Source organism: Marmota marmota, unplaced genomic scaffold (genome assembly GCF_001458135.2).
Source record: "Marmota marmota marmota unplaced genomic scaffold, marMar, whole genome shotgun sequence".
NCBI classification, from domain to species: domain Eukaryota; kingdom Metazoa; phylum Chordata; class Mammalia; order Rodentia; family Sciuridae; genus Marmota; species Marmota marmota.
The window spans coordinates 29,093,773-29,116,224 of record NW_026000057.1 but is presented as its reverse complement, the minus strand read 5'-3'; the positions used below and the strand labels follow the sequence as shown (position 1 = coordinate 29,116,224).

Below are 22,452 nucleotides of genomic sequence, written 5' to 3'. Positions count from 1 at the left end.
ATACTTAGTCATTTTGTACTACTACTAAATATAAGCACACTTCAAATACAGGAACAATCAAACTAAGGCCCTTGAAAAAGAAAAATGTCTAAGGCTCTAGAGAAAATATTCTGGCTCAATTATATTTGGGGCTGTAAGAAATGTTCACTAGCATGATATATAAGTCATACAACAACAATAAAATTAGTAGGTCATAAAATTCACAGTATCAAGTCTTTTAGTTGAAGAAAAACTGTTTAAAACAGATTATATGTCACAGAATAAAGGATGACACCATCTTATCTTTAATGTTATTAAAGTGGTATGTTTCTGTACTGGTCCTGACATAAGTATAACTTTTGGTTGTTTTCTTTTGGCGGTGCAGGAAAGTTTGCAGTACTGAGAATAGGCCTTGCAATGCCGTGTAAGGTATTCGATGACTACTACTTAAAGGCCAATTCTTCACAAGTACTGGGGGAGGGGGATCTCATTCCTCATTCCCTCTCCAGTATGTCCAACCTAGAGCCCTTACTCTGGAGCTTCACCATCAATCAGTATTTAAATATGTAAATTCCTCACATAGAAAAATTAAAAACACCTTCCTTTCCTCTACCCTCACTTTATTCATCAACTATATCCAATAAATTTTTTTTTTAAAAGTAAATCTCATTCACTTTTGCAAACAAATTTGATACCATTGTCTACATATATTGCCTCTAATTTCTTAACCCACACGCATTCCTAAGTGCTAGAGTCACTTTTTGTCAAAAACATTTCTAATAAAAATGATAAACCACAGAAACTTGTATGGTTTTGCTCACTAATAATATATAGTAGCTTAAAGATAAAACAAAAAATAACTGACAAGTGAAATTTTTTTCACAATTGAAGGGAGAAAAGAAAAATGCAACTCTGCCTTATTAAGCCTCATAAATTTTGTGGGATTAAAGATGTTTCCATTTGGGGACCTACAAAGAAGAATGCATCATCAGAGATGGCGTCTGATGCTACAGAAGGAAAGTAGATTGTCTAGGGTCAGTGAGAACCAGGAATGTAAGAAAGCAAAGAACCAAGTCTCAAGGAACAGGAACTTATAGAGGTTTGGTGGAAAAGAAGGAGCAAGCATAAGAGACTGCAAAGTGTTGAGTGGGCCATAACACGCTTACATGGATTTAGATATATTTGCCCAGTATAGTAGGGACAACAGCAAGGCAGGCAAAGTTGTCTTTACAAATGTCTACTTACCTGTTACTTCCCCTGCCAGGGCAGCCCAATGCATGCTGGGCAAGCACGCTATCATTAAGCTATATTGCCGCTCCTGTGCTGTTTTGGGGAGCCCAGATTATTTTTTCCTTATTAATTTGTTCAATCAAAACTTCCATTCCCCTGTTGCTTCTAACATTATTGTAATGTATTTATGTACTCATTCATGTTATCATTTGGTTAATAAATAATACATGCTAAGCACTATCCAGTAAGGTATACAAAATAAGACTGGAGAATAATTTATAAGAGGTGGATAGAAAATTAAAAACACAATAACTTTGGCTACCTCAAACAGTATTAATGTCTAAAAATGTTGGTAAACAAATGAAATACGGGGCAAATATTTTGCCTGTTTCTGGGCTTTTTGCTTTTGGCAAACCTTTTACACTTTTCTAAACAATAAGATGACTGGATTCAATACTGAGTCATTCCCCTCCTTTTAGTCTTCTAATACCATTTTTGTAGCAATCTCTGAAATTCACAGAGCTCAGTAAAAACACTGCTTACAAAACACAGGCTGCTGGCATAATACAGATTATAGAACTTTAAACTATCAACTTGCAAGTATGTATTAACAAAATTTTCATAAATTCTTAAACTTGATAAAAATCTTTTTACATATCAATAAAATTCTAAATAACTAATTATTTTCAGCCTAAATAAAGCAAATGTTTTAGTAAAATCTGTAACAGATAAGCTATACATATTATACATATAGTAAAAATAATTATAAATATTCAAAGGAGAAGTGAGTATTTGAAGTGTCACTTAAAGATACCTTGTGTGAGAATTCAATTTTTTTTTTAATATATAAAAAGACCATACATCTAGAGTACCAGAGTAAAAAAAAAAAACCGTTGTTCAAATGATTTCACATAATAGGAATGCTATATTTTTCAAATGCCAAATTGTAATCCACTAAGTTATAAAAATCAATTTAGGTTTGTGAACCAGTACACTAAAAAACAGAAAATAAACTATCAAAATGCACCAAAGTGAAGATAAGTACTGTTTAGTTTCAGGTGTGTTTATGTAATAAGTGGTGATACAAAATGCATTTCTTATTGTGGGCCACAATCCAAAAACTAAAAAATATTGCCCTAATATAAGCAATTTACAATATGGGTTTCTGTGATGTGCTTTTGGAGAAATGTTAATATTTTATATTTGTATTATAATGTCTTAACACAGTAAGAGCTATATCAATATTTCTATATTGAATGATTAAGGTTCAAATATGCAAGAGATTTGTGTAATTTCAGTAAATTAAAAACACTAATTGCCTTTTATAAAATTTCTCTCCCAGAAGGAAGTTCTCTACTATATAAGCATGAATTCACAGTACTAATCAGTATGACTAATTACTAGTAAGTCACATATTAAATACATCACTGGATTGAATTAACTGTAAAAATTAGGCCCTATTTACTTCATAGGGCCACTATAAAGGAGAAAGAGGTTTAATACAGATTCAGGACCCTCCTTTATATAAAGTGCAGGACTCTTACAATGAATTCTCTCAAGTCCCACCCTCTTCCATGGTAATATATTCATTTCACTAGAGGAGATATAGTAATCAGTAAATGCTTCTTCTTGGCTCTTACAGGAATAAAACAGTTACTGGAATATAGTGAACCAACAACCTAACTCCCTTCGCATGAGATTAAGCTGGAGGTCTGCAAAGTTCCTGAAGTTAAAACTTTTACAAAATTCAGACACATGACCATAAAAAGAATAAAATAATCCTCAGTGAGCAACTAGAATTATATAAGCTCTAATATAATTTATCCAAGGATTGCAATCATTTCCTTAATTGGTACTTTTTCTTAAGGTTAGGAGAGAGAAACTCATCAGTCTTTGCTTTCCTCCATGTATTCCTAAAACCTTAAAAGGAAAGGGAACTTCACAGGGTGAAGGATGACTTTGTTGTATTTTCTAGAGCATCACTGTCCAATAGATATATAATCCATTTTTAAAATGTAACCACATATGGCTGGGCGCAGTGGCGCACACCTGTAATCCTAGTGGCTTGGGAAGGCTGAGACAGGAGGATCTCGAGTTCAAAGCCAGCCCCAGCAACCGCTAAGTAACTTAAGTGAGACCCTATCTCTAAATAAAATACAAAATAGGGCTGGGGATGTGGCTCAGTGGCTGAGTACCCCTGAGTTCAAACCCCAGTGCCCCGCCCCCAGTGTAACCACATATGCAAATCAAAATTTCCTTAGACACAGTAAAAAAGTAAATGAATATAGGCAAGATTAGTGGCTATTATGCAGGTCAATGCCATTCTAGAAACTACTCATCCTGAAATATAAAAGTAAAGGACCTCCAGTCTTTGAATATGATGAAACTGAAGGTAAATTAAGAGAGATACTTATATTTCTGGTACAAAGATTGACAGACACTATTGGTATGGGATTACAGCATGATTTCTGATTTATTTCTACCAACTACATTGGACACACCCTACAATCCATTTAAATGATGCAAATTAAGTGTGAAACACTGAATGAATGTTCTTTCCTTTTTTGGTCTTATTTGAATGGTAGGGGGAAAAGTGTTAATCAGGCTAATATGAAAAAGAAGAAAAAAAAGAGAAGAAAAAATATTCATAAATATTCAGATATGACCACTGAATAAAAATGATTTAAAAAAATCTGATAAATAATTCCTATTTTTTAAAGTTTGACATCAAAGCAAACATATCGTACTAAAATGGAGATTTCAATGTGTAGTGTCATGAGCTTTGAGTTAGAAAAATTAACAGAGTGTTGCTACTAATTCAAACTAAGATTTGTCTTTTTTTTTTTTTTTTTTTTTTTTGGCCAAGTTGTGGGAAGGAAGGAGAAAGGGAAGGGAGAGGAAGCAAACAAAGAAGGAGGGAAAAAAATACATAAACAATACCATCCATCATAAGATCTAATTGGATCTTTTAAAAAAAATTTAAACAAGTATTTCTACTGCTTAAAACAACATAATCTAAATGGATTTGTGGCTTTTCACATTTAAATAAACATGTATAACTGCATTAATAAGTTCATGACATTTGTGGTTCATGACTCGGACTTACCAAGTTCTGCTAAATTACCAAATGCAACAAGACACATTTCTGTAAGAGCTGCATTGTGGCAGTGGATGCCCAGTAATTTCACTAAGGTAGGGATAACACCCATATTGATAAGCTGAGCTTGAAGGGAATCTGTAAAAAAGAAAAAAGAAAGAAAAAAAAGGAAGAAAACTGTTCACATATCAATGAACATTAGTAAGAAGAAAATACCTGTTATTCTCCCTAAACTCAATGCAATTGCAATTACAGTAAAGGAAAATGAAGTCCATTCATATGGTTGACTAGAACATTTAAAAGCCAGTTCAGAACAGAAGGGTTGAATTTTTAATCTTTTCAATGACCAAAAGAAATTTAGAAATGAAAATAATTTAAAGAATATGTAATTCACTTTTTTAAAAAAGAGGGTCTTATACCTTTAATGATCAGGATTTTATGAAGTATAAGTAAACATTACCATTGACTTTTAAATGAAAAGGTTAGACAAAGTAACATTTGCATTACAGGAAATCACAGAATATATGAAAATCCTAAGGAAAATAGTAAGTTTAGTAAAGACCAAGAAAGGAGATAAAAAATCTTTAGCATCCTTTAACTGTATTTCTTTATAGTAAAAAAGGAAAATTATATAATACATAAATGATTAAGTATATGCAAGCAGAATGTTCCTTGATGACTGCTAGAAAGAAATGTAGTTTTAACAAGGCAAAAATGTTTTTCTTTTCAAAGCTTTATCTAATTATAATAACAGATCATCTCAGTCAAAGAGATGGTTTGAGAAGTGATGAGAAACAGGTCAACATGACCTTGTCATTAGTTTTCTAATGACATTTTCTAATTTTCTAAGCAGCAAATTGGTTTTAAGGTACTAAACATGTCCTGGATTTCCACAATAGTTCTTCATGGACTTACAGAATACCTGCAGCAAGCTTGAAGGTACATTAGCCAAAATGAAAAGCAAAAGTACTGCCTCTTAGGATAAGCTAAGAAAGATATGCATACATTGTGTTTTTATGCAAAACACTATATTAGCATCAATAACTGGTTCATCCAAAGATACAGTAATACTCTTTCAAAGTTTTCTTTTACTTTTTTAAAATAACATGCCATTTTCATTCTAATAATTTTCTCCAATTTTTTAAAGTTACCTATTTGGAATCTAAAGATAACACTGTTTTCTACAAAACACATTTTCCTCATAGTACAAATCCTTGACTGGGTATGCTTGCTAATCTCTATTATTTTCTATAGTTCTTGACCTGTAGATAAGGAAGGGGGTAGGTGATTATCAGAACACAAAGGCCAGTTTGAGCTGTCTCACATGCCAGTTGATTACTTGTCTGGTGGACTTTGTTGTTAATTCTTCCTGGCTTTTAGACTGAGGAATGAAGAGATAACCAATAGAAGCTTGCTGCCCCTGAAAACTGATGAGTGGGTAGTAATTACAGATAATTATCTGGTTTGGTTGTGGGGACCCATATATACTAGAAAGGAGCTTATTACCAAAGCAAGAATAGAAGATAAAACTGAGAAAAAGGGAAGGTTACATTTAAAGTTCAAATAATGTAATAAAATAATTCTAAATTTTGTAATGGAATTATGAATTTTATTCTAAATGGAGATTGAAAAAGGCTATCTACTTAACTAAATGATTTATTTTAATACTTTTGATATAATTTTTTCCTTAAACATATAATACAGCAATCAATAGATGGTTCACAACACTTATAGGCAAAATACTTATAAGTTATAGTGTTATACCTCCATGTCATATGGGGAGAATACTTGGCATTATGATTATAATTTTATAATGGTCATGCACCAAGGAGCTTTCCAAGTTAGAAATTATTTTGATTACTTACCAGTGGAGTTCTTTATTAGAGGATCACCTCTGCATATCCTTGTTCTTTAGCAGTGTATTTATTTTTTATTTCATTTTGACTAGCTTTTCAAATACTGCAGAGCTGCTGAATTATTAAAATTTCAGGTATGTAAGCGTGAGCACTAGCGCATGCATTGAGTGTGAGTCAAACTCTGCTCTATGTCTGCATATATGTAAGCATCACACACCCCCTCAGTACTGTTGGTACAATCTATAACAATCCAACAGTCCAGGGACATCAGAGGAGTAACACGTTTTGTGAAGGAGATAAGAGGAGAATGCCACTTAGAAGATGATGTTCTTCATATTTTCCTAACTTGGCATCTCTATCACTTTCTTGGACTGCTTTTAAAATGCTATAAATTTTGGTTCCATGAAAAAGGGGGGCAAAATTTAAGAAATGTTGCAGAGCTTAACAAAGTCTTTAGCATACAAATTGCACCAGTAATATCTGAAATTATGGATCAGGAGAAGTAGCACAGTCAAATGGCAAATGACGTGAATTGCCATAATTCATGAAAATCACATTACTTCTTGAAAAGAAATTTTAAAATTAATCAGGAGCTAAATTAAGTATATGCTCACATACAACACACATACCACACACAAGGGAAAAATATATATAGTCATCCAATTGGACAGACTCTTTTTGGACCAACTGGGTGCCTTCTTTTATATCTATTTCCATAATGATAACTAAAACAATAATTCTACTCAAATAACTCTAAAATTTGTCCAAGCGGCACTCAAGAAATTCTTCTTGGATAATGAAGACCCACAGGAGAGGGAGAAAAAGACCTTTACTCAAACAGGTTTATATAAATTTTCATTTTATGTTAAAAAAAAAAAAAAGCATCCTAAAACATGGTTCTCAAAAGCAGGACTCCTGAAACCTCTTAAAGGATCACAAAGTCCAAATTCTTTTTATAAAATTACCAGGACATTGCCTTTTTCACTATGCTGACATTTGCATTGGCAGGGTAAAAAGAATGGTAGATAAAACTGCTTGCACTTTAGCCTGAACCCAGGCAGTGACACCTCATTGTGTAAATAGCTGTCAGATTCTTCACCATGACACACTGTAGAAAAAGATGCTTTTCTCAGAAATTTTGTTTTTAAAAATGTTTTTAATAAAACATTATGTATGTTAATATAATGAGCTTATTGTTATTTAAAAATATAATAAAAAGTACTTTAAATTTTCTCTATTCTAATTTCTACTGCAGTAAATGTTGTTAGATATTACCCATATAAATTTCTTTGAAAGTTTCAAAAATTTTTAGGTGTTTAAAAGGATCCAGAGACCAAGCGTTTAAGAACCACTGTAAAAGGATTAGCTAATTTTTACGAGAAATAGAAGAAGGGAAGAAAACATGGAAAAGACATTCTTAAGTTCAAAGTTGTGCCTGGCAGATGTGAGAACAGAAAAAAAAAGGAATAAAAGTTTAAAGCATATAGAATCCCAAATTTTGGTGCTTAGGTATTTTGAGAGAAATTACTTTAATAAAGCACCTGAATTTCTCATTTGAATTTCTCTTGTTTATTTGAACAGGAGGTCTACCTAAGTGTAGGAGAATATTCCAGATTTAGTCTGTTTACTTATTTCAGTTATAACAATGTTACCATGAAGTAGGTTTTGTTTTGTTTTGAATTACGTATGCGGGCTGGGGTCCTATTGGTGTGGACAAGTTAATTATTAATTCTTATCAACAGAAGCAAATGACTAGTTGATCACTTTTTAAAAACTTGTCCAATGAAAGCTTATGAATGTTCTTCAAAGAATAAATGCTGACACCCATACTAACATGAATAAAATCAGGAATATGACTTCTAGTTGAAAAACCAACAGAAGAAATTCTTAGAACCAGAAATAATTCACATTCTCTAGATATAATGGAGGGACTATGTGAAACAATTGCAAGACTAAAACTTTTGCATCCCTCAAGAAACACCAGCAACTCCAGGAAAATGTTTATCAGAGCTCAAAAAACACAGCAATTCACAAAAATGCAACCCAGGCCCATACATAGCAAACACTTATGTGTGAAAGACAGTCTTTAGACAACACAATGTCATAAACATCTGAAGGCTTTTAAAAAAATTGCTCCTGACAAACATCACACACAAATATTGACCAAAATACAAATTTACAAAACTACATAATATCAAGATGACACAGGCCCTACATGATCTATGGGGAGGAAGAGGAAGAAAGGCACTGAGGGGGTGCAATACAGATGCATATACAAAGAGATATAAGGCAATCAACGCATGCGCTGGTGTGAACACTTACCTACCTACATTTGAATTTCAATGGTTCCAAGTTCTTCAGGTCACACTCATGGAAACTCCAAAGAATGGAGATCTGGAGAGAAGATCTTAAGTTGAAGAACCTTTATCCCCCTGAGTTTTAAGTTTAATGTTTAAAACATTGGTATAGACTAGGTTATAGATCCAGAAAAGTATGCTGTGAATTCCAGCAACTCAACTGTAAGTTATGTTGATCAATTACTAAAAATAAGTTTCTTAAAAAGATTATAACATGTTTACCTTATTCCTAAGGCCCTTACAGACAATGTCATAATATTTTTTTTAACTTATTGGTAAATGGACTTAAGAAATTGTGTCAAAATAAAATACAATTCAAAATATAGTCTCTACATCAGTATGTACATTATTCATAGTATAAAGTTATGATATTGTTATCTATAAAGCCTTTAAAAAAACTCATTCTATAGTCAATGAATTATACATAACAGTTGAGACAGTAAAAACAAGAAAATATGTCTTGGTGAAAAATTCCAATATAATTGGCTAAAAAAAAAAAAAGCCTGCCTTTGACTAAATGGAACATCTGTATTTCCAAAACCAAAATATAAAAATTGAAGATAAAAACTGATGTAAGAGTGAGGTGACACATTGGATGTTAATAAGCAGGTTTCAGCTCTGTAACAATGAAAAGGAAACTGACATACAGCCACCAACAGAATGAGTAGTGTTAAAAACTTCTCACACAAATGTGCAGGTACAAGTACAGACTTCATTGTCAGTTTCATATTCTGTATCCTTTAGCTGATTGATCAGGAATGCGGAGTTTTATTCTAATCTAGTGTTGAGGATGTAAGACTCATTAGATTATTTACATGTGTTCAAAATCAACTTCAAATCAAATAAAGCCTTTTTTACACAAAACATGCACATGTGTTTTGCACAAAGATTACCCTTTAATTCTCACACAGACACACACAGAGATTTCAAAAGGAAAGAAAAAAAAAAGGAATAATAAAGATCTTTTATTATTTAGAACATTGGAGGTTCAAAACAACACATTTATTCAAAAAGTTCATTAAAAAAAGAATTCAGGGGCTGGGGCTGTAGCTCAGTGGTAGAGGGCTCACCTAGCACATGCAATGCTCTGGGTTTGATCCTCAGCACCATATAAAAATAAATAAATAAAATAAAAGCATTTTGTCCAACTACACCTAAAAAATAATTAAAAAAAAATTCAAAAATGTTTTCTGGATTCTGAAAATAAACTCTCTGCACTGCAAAACTTCCCATTGGTAACAGTTCTAAAGACTGATGACAAAATTACATGCATGAGAATAATGAAAAATAGCAGCAACAACCAAAACCTCCAAAGCACAAGATGTAAAAAATGCTTTTTTATTTTTCTTAGGAGATCTAACACAATACACTTTCTGTTCTCAATCCAAAATGATACCTAGTGAGTATGTCTTAATTTAGTAGGTAATTTTCCCCCTACTCACTCAAGATTAAATTATTTACTGCAGATCAACTCTTGTTATAATGAATAGTGCTGCAAATGACATTTCTTCACACACATCTACTCTGATTTTAAACTCAATGCTTTTGCCTCAGGAAGAAAATGGTCTTTACAGTACTAGTCCTTTTTCCATTCTCCCAAAAGGGCTACTAATAGTTGTTGCTTAAATAAATACCTTTTATTAGGAATACCAGTTTGCTCTAATAGGGCACGAATAAAATAATGTACACAAGTTTAAGTATACCCCTGAATTTTTGTATAGTGAACTAAGCTAAATGCCAGGTTAATTTATACCCCAACATGCATTCTATAAACATGTATTTTAAAACATAAATAGTCCTTAATTTTAAAATGATTATTGGCTTCTAAAATAAAAAATTCTAGTGACTCTGGACCATTTTATGATTTGGTTTTTACACTTTAAAATCACATTGTTATTTACAATATATGAATTATGTTAAGAAGACACATGTGCGTAGCCAAAAAACTTTAAATTTCCTGTCAATATCCTTGTTTTTCAAATAGTATTCGACTTTTTTTTTTCCAGTAAATGAAACAATATAGGAAGTTCAGTGTTAGACTTTATTTGTTGTTAAAAATTAGGATTGCTTATTTTTTATAAAGTTCATGTACACAATGATAACTTTCTGGCTTCAGTTTCTCTCTGAATGGACTTTTAAAGTGTACTAATTAGAGATGCATTGGTATTTGATCAAACTCTATTATTCACCTTTGGCTTTTAGCCTCAGCACTTGAAAGGCCAAATGGCGGAACACTTATTTCACTGCCATTCCTGGAACCTAGAGATTTGTGCATAATCAATGGTCATGTGCTTGATAATAATCATATTTCAACTAGTATAGCAACATAAATAATAAAAATAAGACCTAGTCTTTAAGATTTATTGTTATCTTAATATTCATTTCCAAACAAAAGTAAGCATTCCATGCACAGAAAAAATTTTCCCTATGTGCTTCATATATTGAAAATTATTAAATCAAATAAAATATAAATGTATATTATTTGGATATTAAAATGCTGCAATAATTAATGATGGATAAACTATAAAATATAAAAACCAAATCAAGCAGAATAGAATATTCTCTTCAGAATTTACAACATAAATTGTTAGGAACTGGTTTTGATTTTAAATAAATTCCATCCAAACAATAAGTCTTTAATTAAAATGTCCAATTTGGAAACTCTTTATATTTTGTCAAGTAAAAAAATAAAAATCAGAAAACCAACTTTGCTACCTCAAATTTTCACAATGAGGAAAATCTTTAAAATAATAACATCTATGATTAATCATCATCAATCCAGACATAAATCAAGTACAGGAAAGAAAACCATGTTAGAGAATGAGGAACCCCAACTATAGTTTGCTCCTCCACTTCCCTGGGTTAAAGATGGCATCTATGTAGTACTACAATGCCAAATGTGCTACCACTGCAGGAGCAATCTAGAGGATGACAATGCCAAGAAAGTACTGCTCCTGTGATTATGTAAGGCCAAACTTAAGTAGTAGGCTACGAAAAGTACTGACAAAATAACTACAGCAACCATTTCATTTTTATGAGATAAAATTTTAGATTTCTGCATTTAGAAGTTTATTCTATAACAGCTAAAGCTGAATATTAAAGCCAATATTTGAACATGTAGAATTATACCAAAATGTGCATTTGATACACTTCTGCTAATAAACATGTTCTCAAGCTGTCCCTTAAAAGTATTGTTGTAGCAATAGTTTAGAAACGTTGTGACTAAAAAAGCTAACCTAGGCTAACTGGTTAAACTTAGTAGGCAAAATTAGCAAGAGGCACCAGATAACTGCTTTCAGTGAAACTACTTTTTAACTATAACAGAACTTCAAGAATGCAACCTGCTTCAGTCAACTGATTAGAAAGCTTTGTTGGAGACAAAGTGAAAATTAAGAAATTTATTGACTAGCTTGTCTTTTTTTGTACAAAAGTAAATAAAGAACAAAAGTAAATAAAAAATAAAAAAGTCTAACTTAAGTGCACAGTAAAATATTTAATGCACTTAAGTAATTTAACATACTAGAGTATTTTAATTTGATAAGCTGGGCTCTAAAAGATGTGAACTTAATATTAAGTATATCCCCCATGACTATATAATCAGAAAAAAGATGAACAGAAAATCCATTAAAAGTAGTATACTAGAAAATATCATTTAAAAAAGATGATTGCAAAGATACAATGTTACATTTCGAATTTTTCCCCCTTAGAGTATGACAAAAAATTCTAATATTTATGAAATCCATGAAGTATCAGTTGGCTTGTACTCATAGTAAGTAAATTTTGGAAATAGTTCCCCACTCATGCAAATCAAATCATCTTTCTAAACATCTAACATTAGAGATGTTCCTGCTTACCTGCAATAAAGCTATACCAAAAATATAAAGAGAAATGTGTAGTTCAGGTCAAAGTGATTTTTAGTTTTAAATCAATATAATTTCTTATTCATTTCTACTCCTTCAATTTTTGAAGTATGAAGAAAGTTAAATTAACCCAAGTTATTGTACTGGGTTCACTAGGAACATTAATAGTATGATTAAACATGTAAAAATATTGAAACAGCTGAAAAAATCAACTATGCATTAAATGATCTTTAAATTGGATACTTCACAGACCTAAATAACTGAATTTAAGTACTAAGTTTTATACTAAATATAAGTTGTTATCCTTCAATAACATACCCCATGAGTTACATTTCCTATATCACATAGATGGCTTCCCTTCAACTACATTTTTGTTACCACAAGTCCATGCAGTTAATAAATGTGAAAACTACCATGAACTACCATGAAGGTATGTTAGAGAAATTTCAGGAAACCATAAAAACAACAACAAAAAAAAAAAAAAAAAAGGGAAAAAAATAGAAATTAGTTTTTCAAACACAGGGTGTTAAGATAGTAGAGAAAAATTAGTTCAACTTGTAGAAACCATATATATGTATAAAATATAAATATATTATATATATATATATCATATACCTATATATAAAAATACAAGTCAGACGAAGAAGCCATAGAGTATGAATATTATGTTAATATAGAAGGGATTCACTTTTCTTTTGAGGTATCACATTTACTACTTCTACTTTTTTCTTATTGTACAGCTTATGTAAAACAATTAAGTTCAGTATTTATTATTTATCATCATTTAAAACTTCCTTTAGATTCATAAAATCCTTTCTTCCTATTTTGTGTCTCTAGCATAACTGTTATTAACAAAAAATTACACTATCAATTACAGAGTTTTCCATTATTATTAATCATGGCCACCTGTAATATAACAATGCTTGACCATGAACAGAGGAAACCAGAACAAGGTATTATTCTGGTCTCCAAGTGCTCTGCTTAAGATTACATGCTTGTTTCTACTCAAACCTGTTAACACATTTCAAGTGTACATATGTAAACTTATCAAGTTTGTGAATCACCTACGTAAAATTTTTAACTGCAGTTTTGGAACTTGCTGCCTGTTTTCAATGTTCCTTTCTGCTACTGGCATGGATCTGGATAGGAAATATAACTCTAATATACTGGGAAAGAATTTATAAGGCTTCTAACTTATTTAATGAAGAAAATGCTTTCCAATAACATATTTCTCTTCCAAGCCCTGATTTTGTTAATCAAAGTTTTAGACAACACTAAGTATTCAGAAAATTCAACCAAGAAATATTTTCCAAACTAATGTTCTAAAAGAGTATAATATAGATAAGTCCCTAACTTATGATGGCTGGACTTGAGGTTTTTTTGTTTTTGTTTTTTTTTGCTTTATGATGGTGTGAATATAGCACAGTGAATCCCAACATCAGGAGTGTGTATGTGTATACACACACACACACACACGACACTAATAAGAAAAACTATAAATAAGTAGCAGAAAGGTCAGTAGAATAAAAGGGAGCAGGGATGATAGGAGAAGGAGGGAAGTGCTGGGGACTGAATTAGAGCAAATTATATTCCATACTTTTGTGATTCTGACAAAATGTATCCTAATATTTTACATAACTAAAAAGAATCAATTAAAAAAAAAGAAGCACATTGTTGGAAGAAAGGAGCTTGAAAGTTTTCATCATAAAGAAATGATAAACAAGGGGATAGATATGTTTAACCTGATTTAAATACTGTACAATGTACATATGTATCAAAACATCACATCATACTCATAAATATGTACAATTTTAATGTTTTTATGCACCAGTTAATTTTTTTTAAAAAGGTTAAAATCATTAAAAATACACGAATTCAGTGTGAGGCTATGAGAAAATATAAATTTTCATAGAACAGTTCTGGATAAGTAGTGGGTAGAAGCGAAGAAAAATAATCACTGTTGGGTGTGGACAAAATGGAAAAGGAAACTTAAGTATAAAATAATTTGGTGCTTTGCCAAAGTGCTACTTTCCAGGAGGAAAAATTCTTCATGAAATATTCTTTTTGAGGTGTGATTAGTAAAGATTACTTATTTGGCACAAAGTGGACACTGAATAATATTTGTTTAATCATAAAACATTAAAATAAAAATAGTTCAAACTTTTGAATATCTCCTGGGGGCAGTGGCTAATCCCTGTAATCCCAGGGACCAAGGGAATCTGAGGCAGGAAGTCAAAAGTTTGAGGTCCACCTCAGCAACTCAGTGACACACTGTCTCCAAATAAAATAAAAAGGGCTTGGGATATAGCTCAGTTGTGAAGTGCCCCTGTGAAGTGACAATTCGCAGTAGTGAAAAAAAAAAAAAATCAAATCGTACAAAAATGAATAGTGTTTTCATAATATACCTGCCTTATCTGTGTTCAGTAAATTTGTTTTACTCTCTATTCAAAGGATTTAAAAAGTGGATGTGTTCAGAGTTTCACTGTAAATATTCTAAGTATCTGTCCACTTTGAGGACTAATCAACTATCCGAAAATGTTTTCTTCAGGGAAAATGTTAGTGGAACTTTGTGAGTAGTTTCAGTACTATCTTCTCTGTATGTTTAACCAATTTTATCTACGGAGCTAGAAACTCCCTAACTATGGACAGGGTTAGGTTACTGGGCCCAAAGACACAGTTAATTTTTCTGTGGTAGTAGAAAGGAGGTATTTAACACTCATATAATATACAGATGAATAGCAGTGGCTGTGTACTGAAATTTAATGGTAAATCACATAAAAAGGAACTTCATGGGCCAGTGCTAATAAAAGTGCCTCCTGAGATTCATAAAGCTCCATTTTTTGGAGGGGTATGTCAGTGACTCACCTAGGTGAACAGGATTAATATCAGATGTTCTAAGGAAGGCCTAAAAGTTAAGTCTTTAAAAACAAATTTTGGTGAAAAAGTAAGTAAATAATAAATACAACAATAAAGGTGTTTAGCAGTCATGTAAAGTAAACTAAACAGGACATAAGTTAAACCATTAAAAAGAAAATGATTCAGTTCACAAACTAAGAAGCTCATGACAAAACAGAAAAAGGAGACTGGGAAGACGACAGTTAAAAGTTTGGTGTTTGTTTCTTAAAAATACTAAAGATAATTTCTGTTTTATCTACTAAATTTTAAAAGGTAAATTCAATGTGCAATGCTTGTAACAAAAACACCACTTGCCCCATAATAATATAAGGAAAGTTAATACACCTTTCCAAAACATCCAGGTTATTTCTTGGGAACCTGAACACTAGAACAAAGGCAACTCTTAAAAAAAAAATTATACACACACACACACACACACACACACACACACACTTCAAAGTCTGCATACTTTGCATGTTGTTAATCATCACCTTCTCAGTATACTTTCCTATACACTGAAATTCTATTATAGGACATTCTACCACTTAGCACTTTTTCTACTTTTTCAAGTATCCAAGCTCAAATGAAGTTAAAAGGTAAGAAAGCAAGATGAATGACTGTCCAATGATTTCTTAATGCAATTCAGGTAGCTGTATACTAGGGTCAAATTTCATTTACTTAGGAGCTAGCTATTCATTTTGTAGATTACCTGAACTTTGTCCTTTCAGTTTCTCCTGTTCACAGTTAAGGTATTTTCTCTTCAAAAAGGATTCACCAGAGAGGAAGAAAAATAGAAGTAACTGACCATATAAAGTTCACCAAATGTTATTAGTTCAAGTTTAATATTTGGCCATTTAATTAACAAAAACTATTTTGTATTTTAGAATGGATAATTTTTAAATTTAGAGGTTAAAAACTGGTTGCCCTGAGCAGGATGAGACTTAAATTTCTATATAGCCTGTACAATTAAAAAAAAAAAAGAAACCCAACATTTAAAATTCATCTGTTGTATAAAAAATCCAGATTTTCAGCTTCCTTCCTCCCCAAATAAAAATATTTGACAGTATTTGGCTAAACTGTAACACATTAATAGCTAACTAAATAGTAGTAGCTTTTCCCTGTAAATAAGACAAGGGCTCTTCGATCTGCCACAGTCCCAACAGCTCACTGTCAATAACAACTAATGTTATATGTCAGTAGTCATTTCTCAAAGTTTAACTTTTTTCTTTTTAGTTATTGAGAATACTTCTTTAGAGCCATAAGTACCAAAAGTTAAAAAAAAAAGAAAAAAGAAAAATATGCTGAGGGCCATGTACTTGTAGAACACATGAAAGTATAGTATCACACATTCATTAGGCAAATAAAATGTCTCTATAGAAGGACAACAATGTAAAATGCCATTATGAAACCAACCACAGAAAGACCTTATTTGGCTTACATGCCAGGAACATACTAGAATTTGAGTGTTTGATCCACACAGTATTTCATATAAGACGATAAAAAATGAATGATATTTTTGACATAAAAGTGTTATGAATTTTTAATATCATTTTAATATTCATCTAATTAATCAAATAGGCCATCTTAAAATGGGTAAAAAGCTTTTAAAACTTGTTTACAAAGAAGAAACTGCTGTTTAAAAATACTTTATCCAATTTCTAAAATGAGCTAGCTGTAATTACTTTGAACTTTATTTTTCTAAAGCCAGATTTTATTAAAGATTCTTTTTTCTTTGAAATAATTATCTAGAATAAAATAATTTTACTTCTAAAGACAATTTTATGTCTTAAAGCTACTTCTGGCAGTAATAAAAGTAATAAACTTTTTAATATTGCTTATTTTAAAAACGTTCGCAGTAAGAAAGCTTAAACCAACCACAGCATTTTTTTTTTTTTTTTTTAGGTTTGGGACTGATTAACAGCAGCCACCATTCAAATACTAGTCCCAGTTGGTGAATGAGACCATTTTGTAATTTTCAAACAATTTAACTTAATGTGATTTAATTATTAATTTTACATGCCCTTACGAATTCTTTGTTCATCATTTTTCAAAAATATTTGTTGTGATTATAATAAAAATGATTTTGAATTTTTCCCCCAGAGATAAAGCAAGTTTTCAGTTTTGTTTACCATTCTCATTGCTATAGTTCATCAGCATGCCACAAAAGACAGTCAAGAGCTTCTCATTGGCGGGATCTGTTATACTGCACAGTGACCTTAAATGGTCAATTACAATCTGTGCACCACCTGCTTGGTCAACTGCACTTCTGCCCTCATCTGTAAAACAAAGAGTTAAATTAAAAATAAAACAAAAAAAGAAATGTACCTTATAATTTCAAATACAAAACATAACAGTGTTTGTTATTCCTTATTTAGTGAGTAAGGAGAAAATAAACATAGGTGGGACACTAAATATGTCTTTTTTTTGGGAAAAAAAAAAGAACAAATACACATGGAAATGGGGGTGGGATGGGAAAAAGAGACAATTACTTTTTATTCTAAGAGAAAAAGATTATCCTTATTGTCATCATAAAGGAGCTTAAGGCATCTGCCTGAAGTTTATGCCATGAAACTTATCACCCCCACCCTCATTACAAAAGACAATTCTGTGTTAAAAAAAAAAAAAAAAAAGGAACTAAGTGATGTTCTTTGGTAGAAATTTTTGTTCTCAGCTTGCAAATCATTAACTAAATCTTCTTATAAGTGGTGTTATATAGGACACAGTATAATTCAAGATCACAACATGTAATTTCTAAGTATTAGTACCAGGGTCTTTTTTTTTACTTCTTAGATCTAAATTTTCTTTTCTTTTTTTTTTTTTTAAATTTTTTATTGTGGGTTGTTCAAAACATTACAAATTTCTACCAGGGTCTTTTTAATGGCATTTTCTATTGTCCAGAAGCATATTCTCTCTCTTTGTTTTTCATTCTTGGTTTGTATTTCAATACTCTTTATTTCCCCTATTCCAGCTCATACCAAATATATTTCAGTATCACAATTAGTGTTCAAGCAATGGTCAAATATTCTCCATTATGTATACATCTACATTTCATAGAACAAATGTCATTTAACTGTTAGAACATATGAATAGCTTTGGAATATCTTCTAACCACTGAAATGGAAAGAGATAAAAGAAAGATGTCATCTTTCTAAATCTGACCTCCTTATATAAAATATGATAGTCTCTAGAACAGTGCTGTCCAACAGAAATAAGTGAGCCAAATGTGTAATCTAAACTTATCAGTAGCCAAATTAAGAGTAAAAGAAAAAGGTTAGAAATTAATTTTAATAAAATTTTATTCGATTTAATATATCTAAAATATCAACATGCAATGAATATATACATTATTAATGAAATATTTTATATTCTCTTCTTTGTAACAAATCTTCAATATCCATGTGTATTTTACTCTGATCTCAATTTAGATTAACTACTTCAGTTGCTCAATAGCCAAATTTTATGACTGGCTACCATAATGGACAGTTCAGCTATAGAAAGGTAACAAAAGAATTAGTACAATAGCTCACAAGGTAGTTATAACTATGAAGTTAGTGAACAAAAGATTTTCATTTTCCTAATAAAAGGAATAATATAATATTAAGATCATATCTTTATAAGTGATGCTGAATATCACTGAATTAGACAACAAAATTATAAATGATTTGTTATGGTATACACATGCTAATATTTCTCAGGGAAATAATTTTGCAAAGTTTTAAGGAAATTATCCTAAAATAATAAACAAAATAGTTTTGTCTATTCAATTTCATACCATGTCTACTTAGTTTTATTGTACTGCTATAGATGCAGAACAGGACCCTATGCTCATTAGCTAATTAGATTACAGAAAATTCTTATATTGCCAAGGTAACTAGTTGATGAACCAGCCCAAATGTCATTTAAATCTCACTTAAAAATCTGATTTTCAAAGTTTCATTTTCCAATAAAATAAATAAAATTATCTAAGTTATTAGGCAATTTGGACATAGATGATGTCTCAGGAATGGGATTACCAATCTACACCCTTGACATTTAATAATATGAATGTACACTATCTCCCATTCTTAAACTGCAAGCTCCAATAGTGTTTGATTCTAATTGCTAAGAAAATATGGGCTTTCAAAATATAAACTGCACATGCTTAGGAAGAAATTTCAGAAAATAGCTAATTATTTTGTGAACCTAAAACAAAGTTTAGAAACAAAGTGGAGCCTATTTGATGTAAAATTTAAAAGCTAAACTAGCTTCCTATCAACACTAAGGCAGTCCATACTCCAAAATTCAATAATTTAATCAATTTTAAAACAAATTTACTCAACAAATTTGTAACGCAATAAATATGATCCTAACTACAATCAGAAGGTAAATTGCTTATTTGTGTTTCAGAGTCACAATGCTTTTCCTCTCCCCTTCTCCTTCCATTCCTGTTTGAACTGTCTATAATATAGTACTTTATTCATGAGTCACTGAGAGTTGGTTACACAATATAAGTCTAACCTCTACATTAGGGAAATTATTACCAAATTGGAAAAGAAAAAGAAAACAAAGTACATATTACAATAGTTATCTGAGTTCATGAAATATTAACCACCACTGCAGGAATGTTTACACAGTTTCTTGGTTATTATCCTTTTTGACAAAACAGGGAAATAAAGTGAAAGAGGATTTTAGTAAAATAATTAATACACTCTAAGGATTCAAAGGAATTTATAAATAATGCTGTGTTCTTTTACCAAAATCATGACAGAATTTTAAATACATACCAGAACAACTGTCATTACACAGGTCCATATACACTGGTTATCTATAGTCAAGGTAACTCCATATACCATAGTTATACTACCATATTATTACTGATTATTTAAAAATAATTTCTGAAAAGTTCATTATCATAAACTTTCATATTCCTGAATGAAGGTTCACTTTTGGCTTTTTTATAAGTAACTTCAAACTTGTGAAGCATCCTGAGCCTACTATATGGTATAGATTGATCTTAATATTGGATATCCTAAACAGAATTTTTTGAGAAAGGTACCAAAGAATTTTTCAGAAATGAGTCTTTAAAAGTAGATTCTCAGTTAAGGCTCAGAAAGTGTTATTATAATGCTAACTAAATGGAAAAAGCAAAAGACCTTTTAAAAAGAATTTTTAAAATTTTGTTGTTGATGGACCTTTATTTTATTTATTTATATGTGGTGCTGGCTATTAACAATACATTTTCCATCTTAATTTTCCATAATTATGAGGTACTGAAGAACAGCCTGCTACAGGTCATGCTACATTCTTTAAGAGGGAGGACCTGTCAGAGAAAGAAGTTTCCAGCATAAGTATGCTCTTTTTTCAAACCAGATAACAGCAGAACTGCACACTTCCATTATTTTTCTGTAACCAAAAGCGAGAAGCAATAAAATTTAAGTATTAAGGTTATGTCTTATGAATGAAGGGGAAAAGTATTACTAGTTGGTATTCTATTATCAGGTACTAACTATACAATAAGGGTGAGGAAAAGTCCTAAAAAGCAACCACTGGGTATAACTTTTATGTTATAGTGTATCCTGCTTTGGATTTACTTCCCTGAATATGCTGTCCTTATTCATGGACAGCAAATGCCTAATATGTAGTGGGCATTAGATATTATTTGAATGAATGGGGTTATTTGGCTAGATTTTGGTTAATTTACCACTGATCTTGAGGGCATGTGTATATGTTAGTGTGCAAGAGAAAACAAAGGGGTGAAGAAGAATAATAAAAATCATTTACTTGTTTTACTCTGCTTTAAGTACCACTTGTTCTCTATATATTTAACTCTGCTTGTTTCCTGAACTCTATGGATGGAATTAAATATGGAATGAAATAAAATAGATTCATGTATTTACTGTTTTGTACCTAGCTTTTTCACTCAATATTATGTTTGTGAAATCCATCTGCTTTTTAAATGTTTCCTTGTTGAATAAAATTCACTATATAAATATAGCACAATATTTGTCAATTCTTTAGATTTTTATTTGGGTTGTTCCTAGATTGGAGCCATTACTTGCAATGCATAGACAGTAATGTTGGATCACAGTCTGTATGTCTTCCATGATGGGAATAATGACAAATGAGTTTCCAAAGACAAGTGTACTCTTCCTTCAGCAATGTGAGAGTTCTAGTAGCTCCACCCATTCACTACCCCTTAGTGTTCATTATTTAATTTTTAAAGCTTAGGCAATTTGATGGGTAAGGTTTAACCAAGCCCAGAACATACAGGTGCAAAGACTGGATGTCAGTTCCTTATTCTTTATTTTTAATAGGGCAGTAAATTTAATGTCAAGACTAAACAATATGCATATATATTTTAAAAAGCAGTTTAAAATTGAGGAGGAAGAAAGCAGAGAGATAAACAGAAACACAGATACATAGGTATTAAAATCAAAAGAAAAAAAATGAAAAGGAAGCCAAGTAGCTGGAGGAAACTGACTAACAAGTCTTTGTATCATTAGACAGAAATAACTGTGGAACTTTCAATACCCATGCTTATAGAAAACTATTTATTACATCAGCAGATATTCTGTGTTTTATAATTTCTATCAATATTGTTTTCTAAAAAGAGACATTAGAAGGCTCTAATCTTTGAAAGACTGAGGAGGAAAACTGAGGAGGAAGCACTTAGCTACTGAAAGTCTCTGACTTTCTATTTTCTCAGTTATAAATGAGGTGTAGTAAGACTTATATGAGATAAAACATAAAGGCCCTAATACAGTGTTTGGCATTTAGAAAGAACCGGATTATCAGTTCCCTTCCACCTCTCAGTCTAAGTCAGTCACTTTTGCCTCAATTGTCTACCAATAAGATGAGAGTGAGTTCCAGAAGAATGCTTTTGATATAAAACAAATCTGTAACCTGAAATAGCATATTTTCATCTGAAATTAATTTTTCAGAATATTAATGTTTTTATAGTTTAAAAATCTATATAATTTTCAGGCTGGCATCAAATACAAACAATGCATTATACCTATACACAACTGATATTAGTTTTCCTTCCCTTTAATTATTTGTATAATAAACGGGGATGGATGTGTTGGGGCACTCCTGTAATCCCTGCAACACAGGAAAATGATGAAGGGGATCACAAAGTCTGAGGGCAGCCCAGCAACTTAGCGAAACTCTGTCTCAAAATAAAACAAGAAGGGGTGAGG

General features: G+C 31.3%; 1 protein-coding gene across 2 annotated transcripts in view; it reads right to left on the bottom strand.

The window, feature by feature from the left end:
- Window positions 1-22,452, bottom strand: part of Rap1gds1 (Rap1 GTPase-GDP dissociation stimulator 1) — a 112,530-nt gene that overhangs the window by 35,544 nt on the left and 54,534 nt on the right. Inside the window, exons 1-3 of one of the 2 annotated variants that reach the window (XM_015484575.2) lie at window positions 17,404-17,463; window positions 8,489-8,556; window positions 4,316-4,444 (exon numbers count right to left, since the gene is read on the bottom strand). In XM_015484575.2, coding sequence (XP_015340061.1) covers window positions 4,316-4,418 — 103 coding nt within the window. In that variant the 5' untranslated portion in view covers window positions 4,419-4,444; window positions 8,489-8,556; window positions 17,404-17,463. Of the gene's footprint in view, window positions 1-4,315; window positions 4,445-8,488; window positions 8,557-17,403; window positions 17,464-22,452 lie in introns of those variants that run through there. The other variant, XM_015484576.2, reaches the window with a different exon arrangement.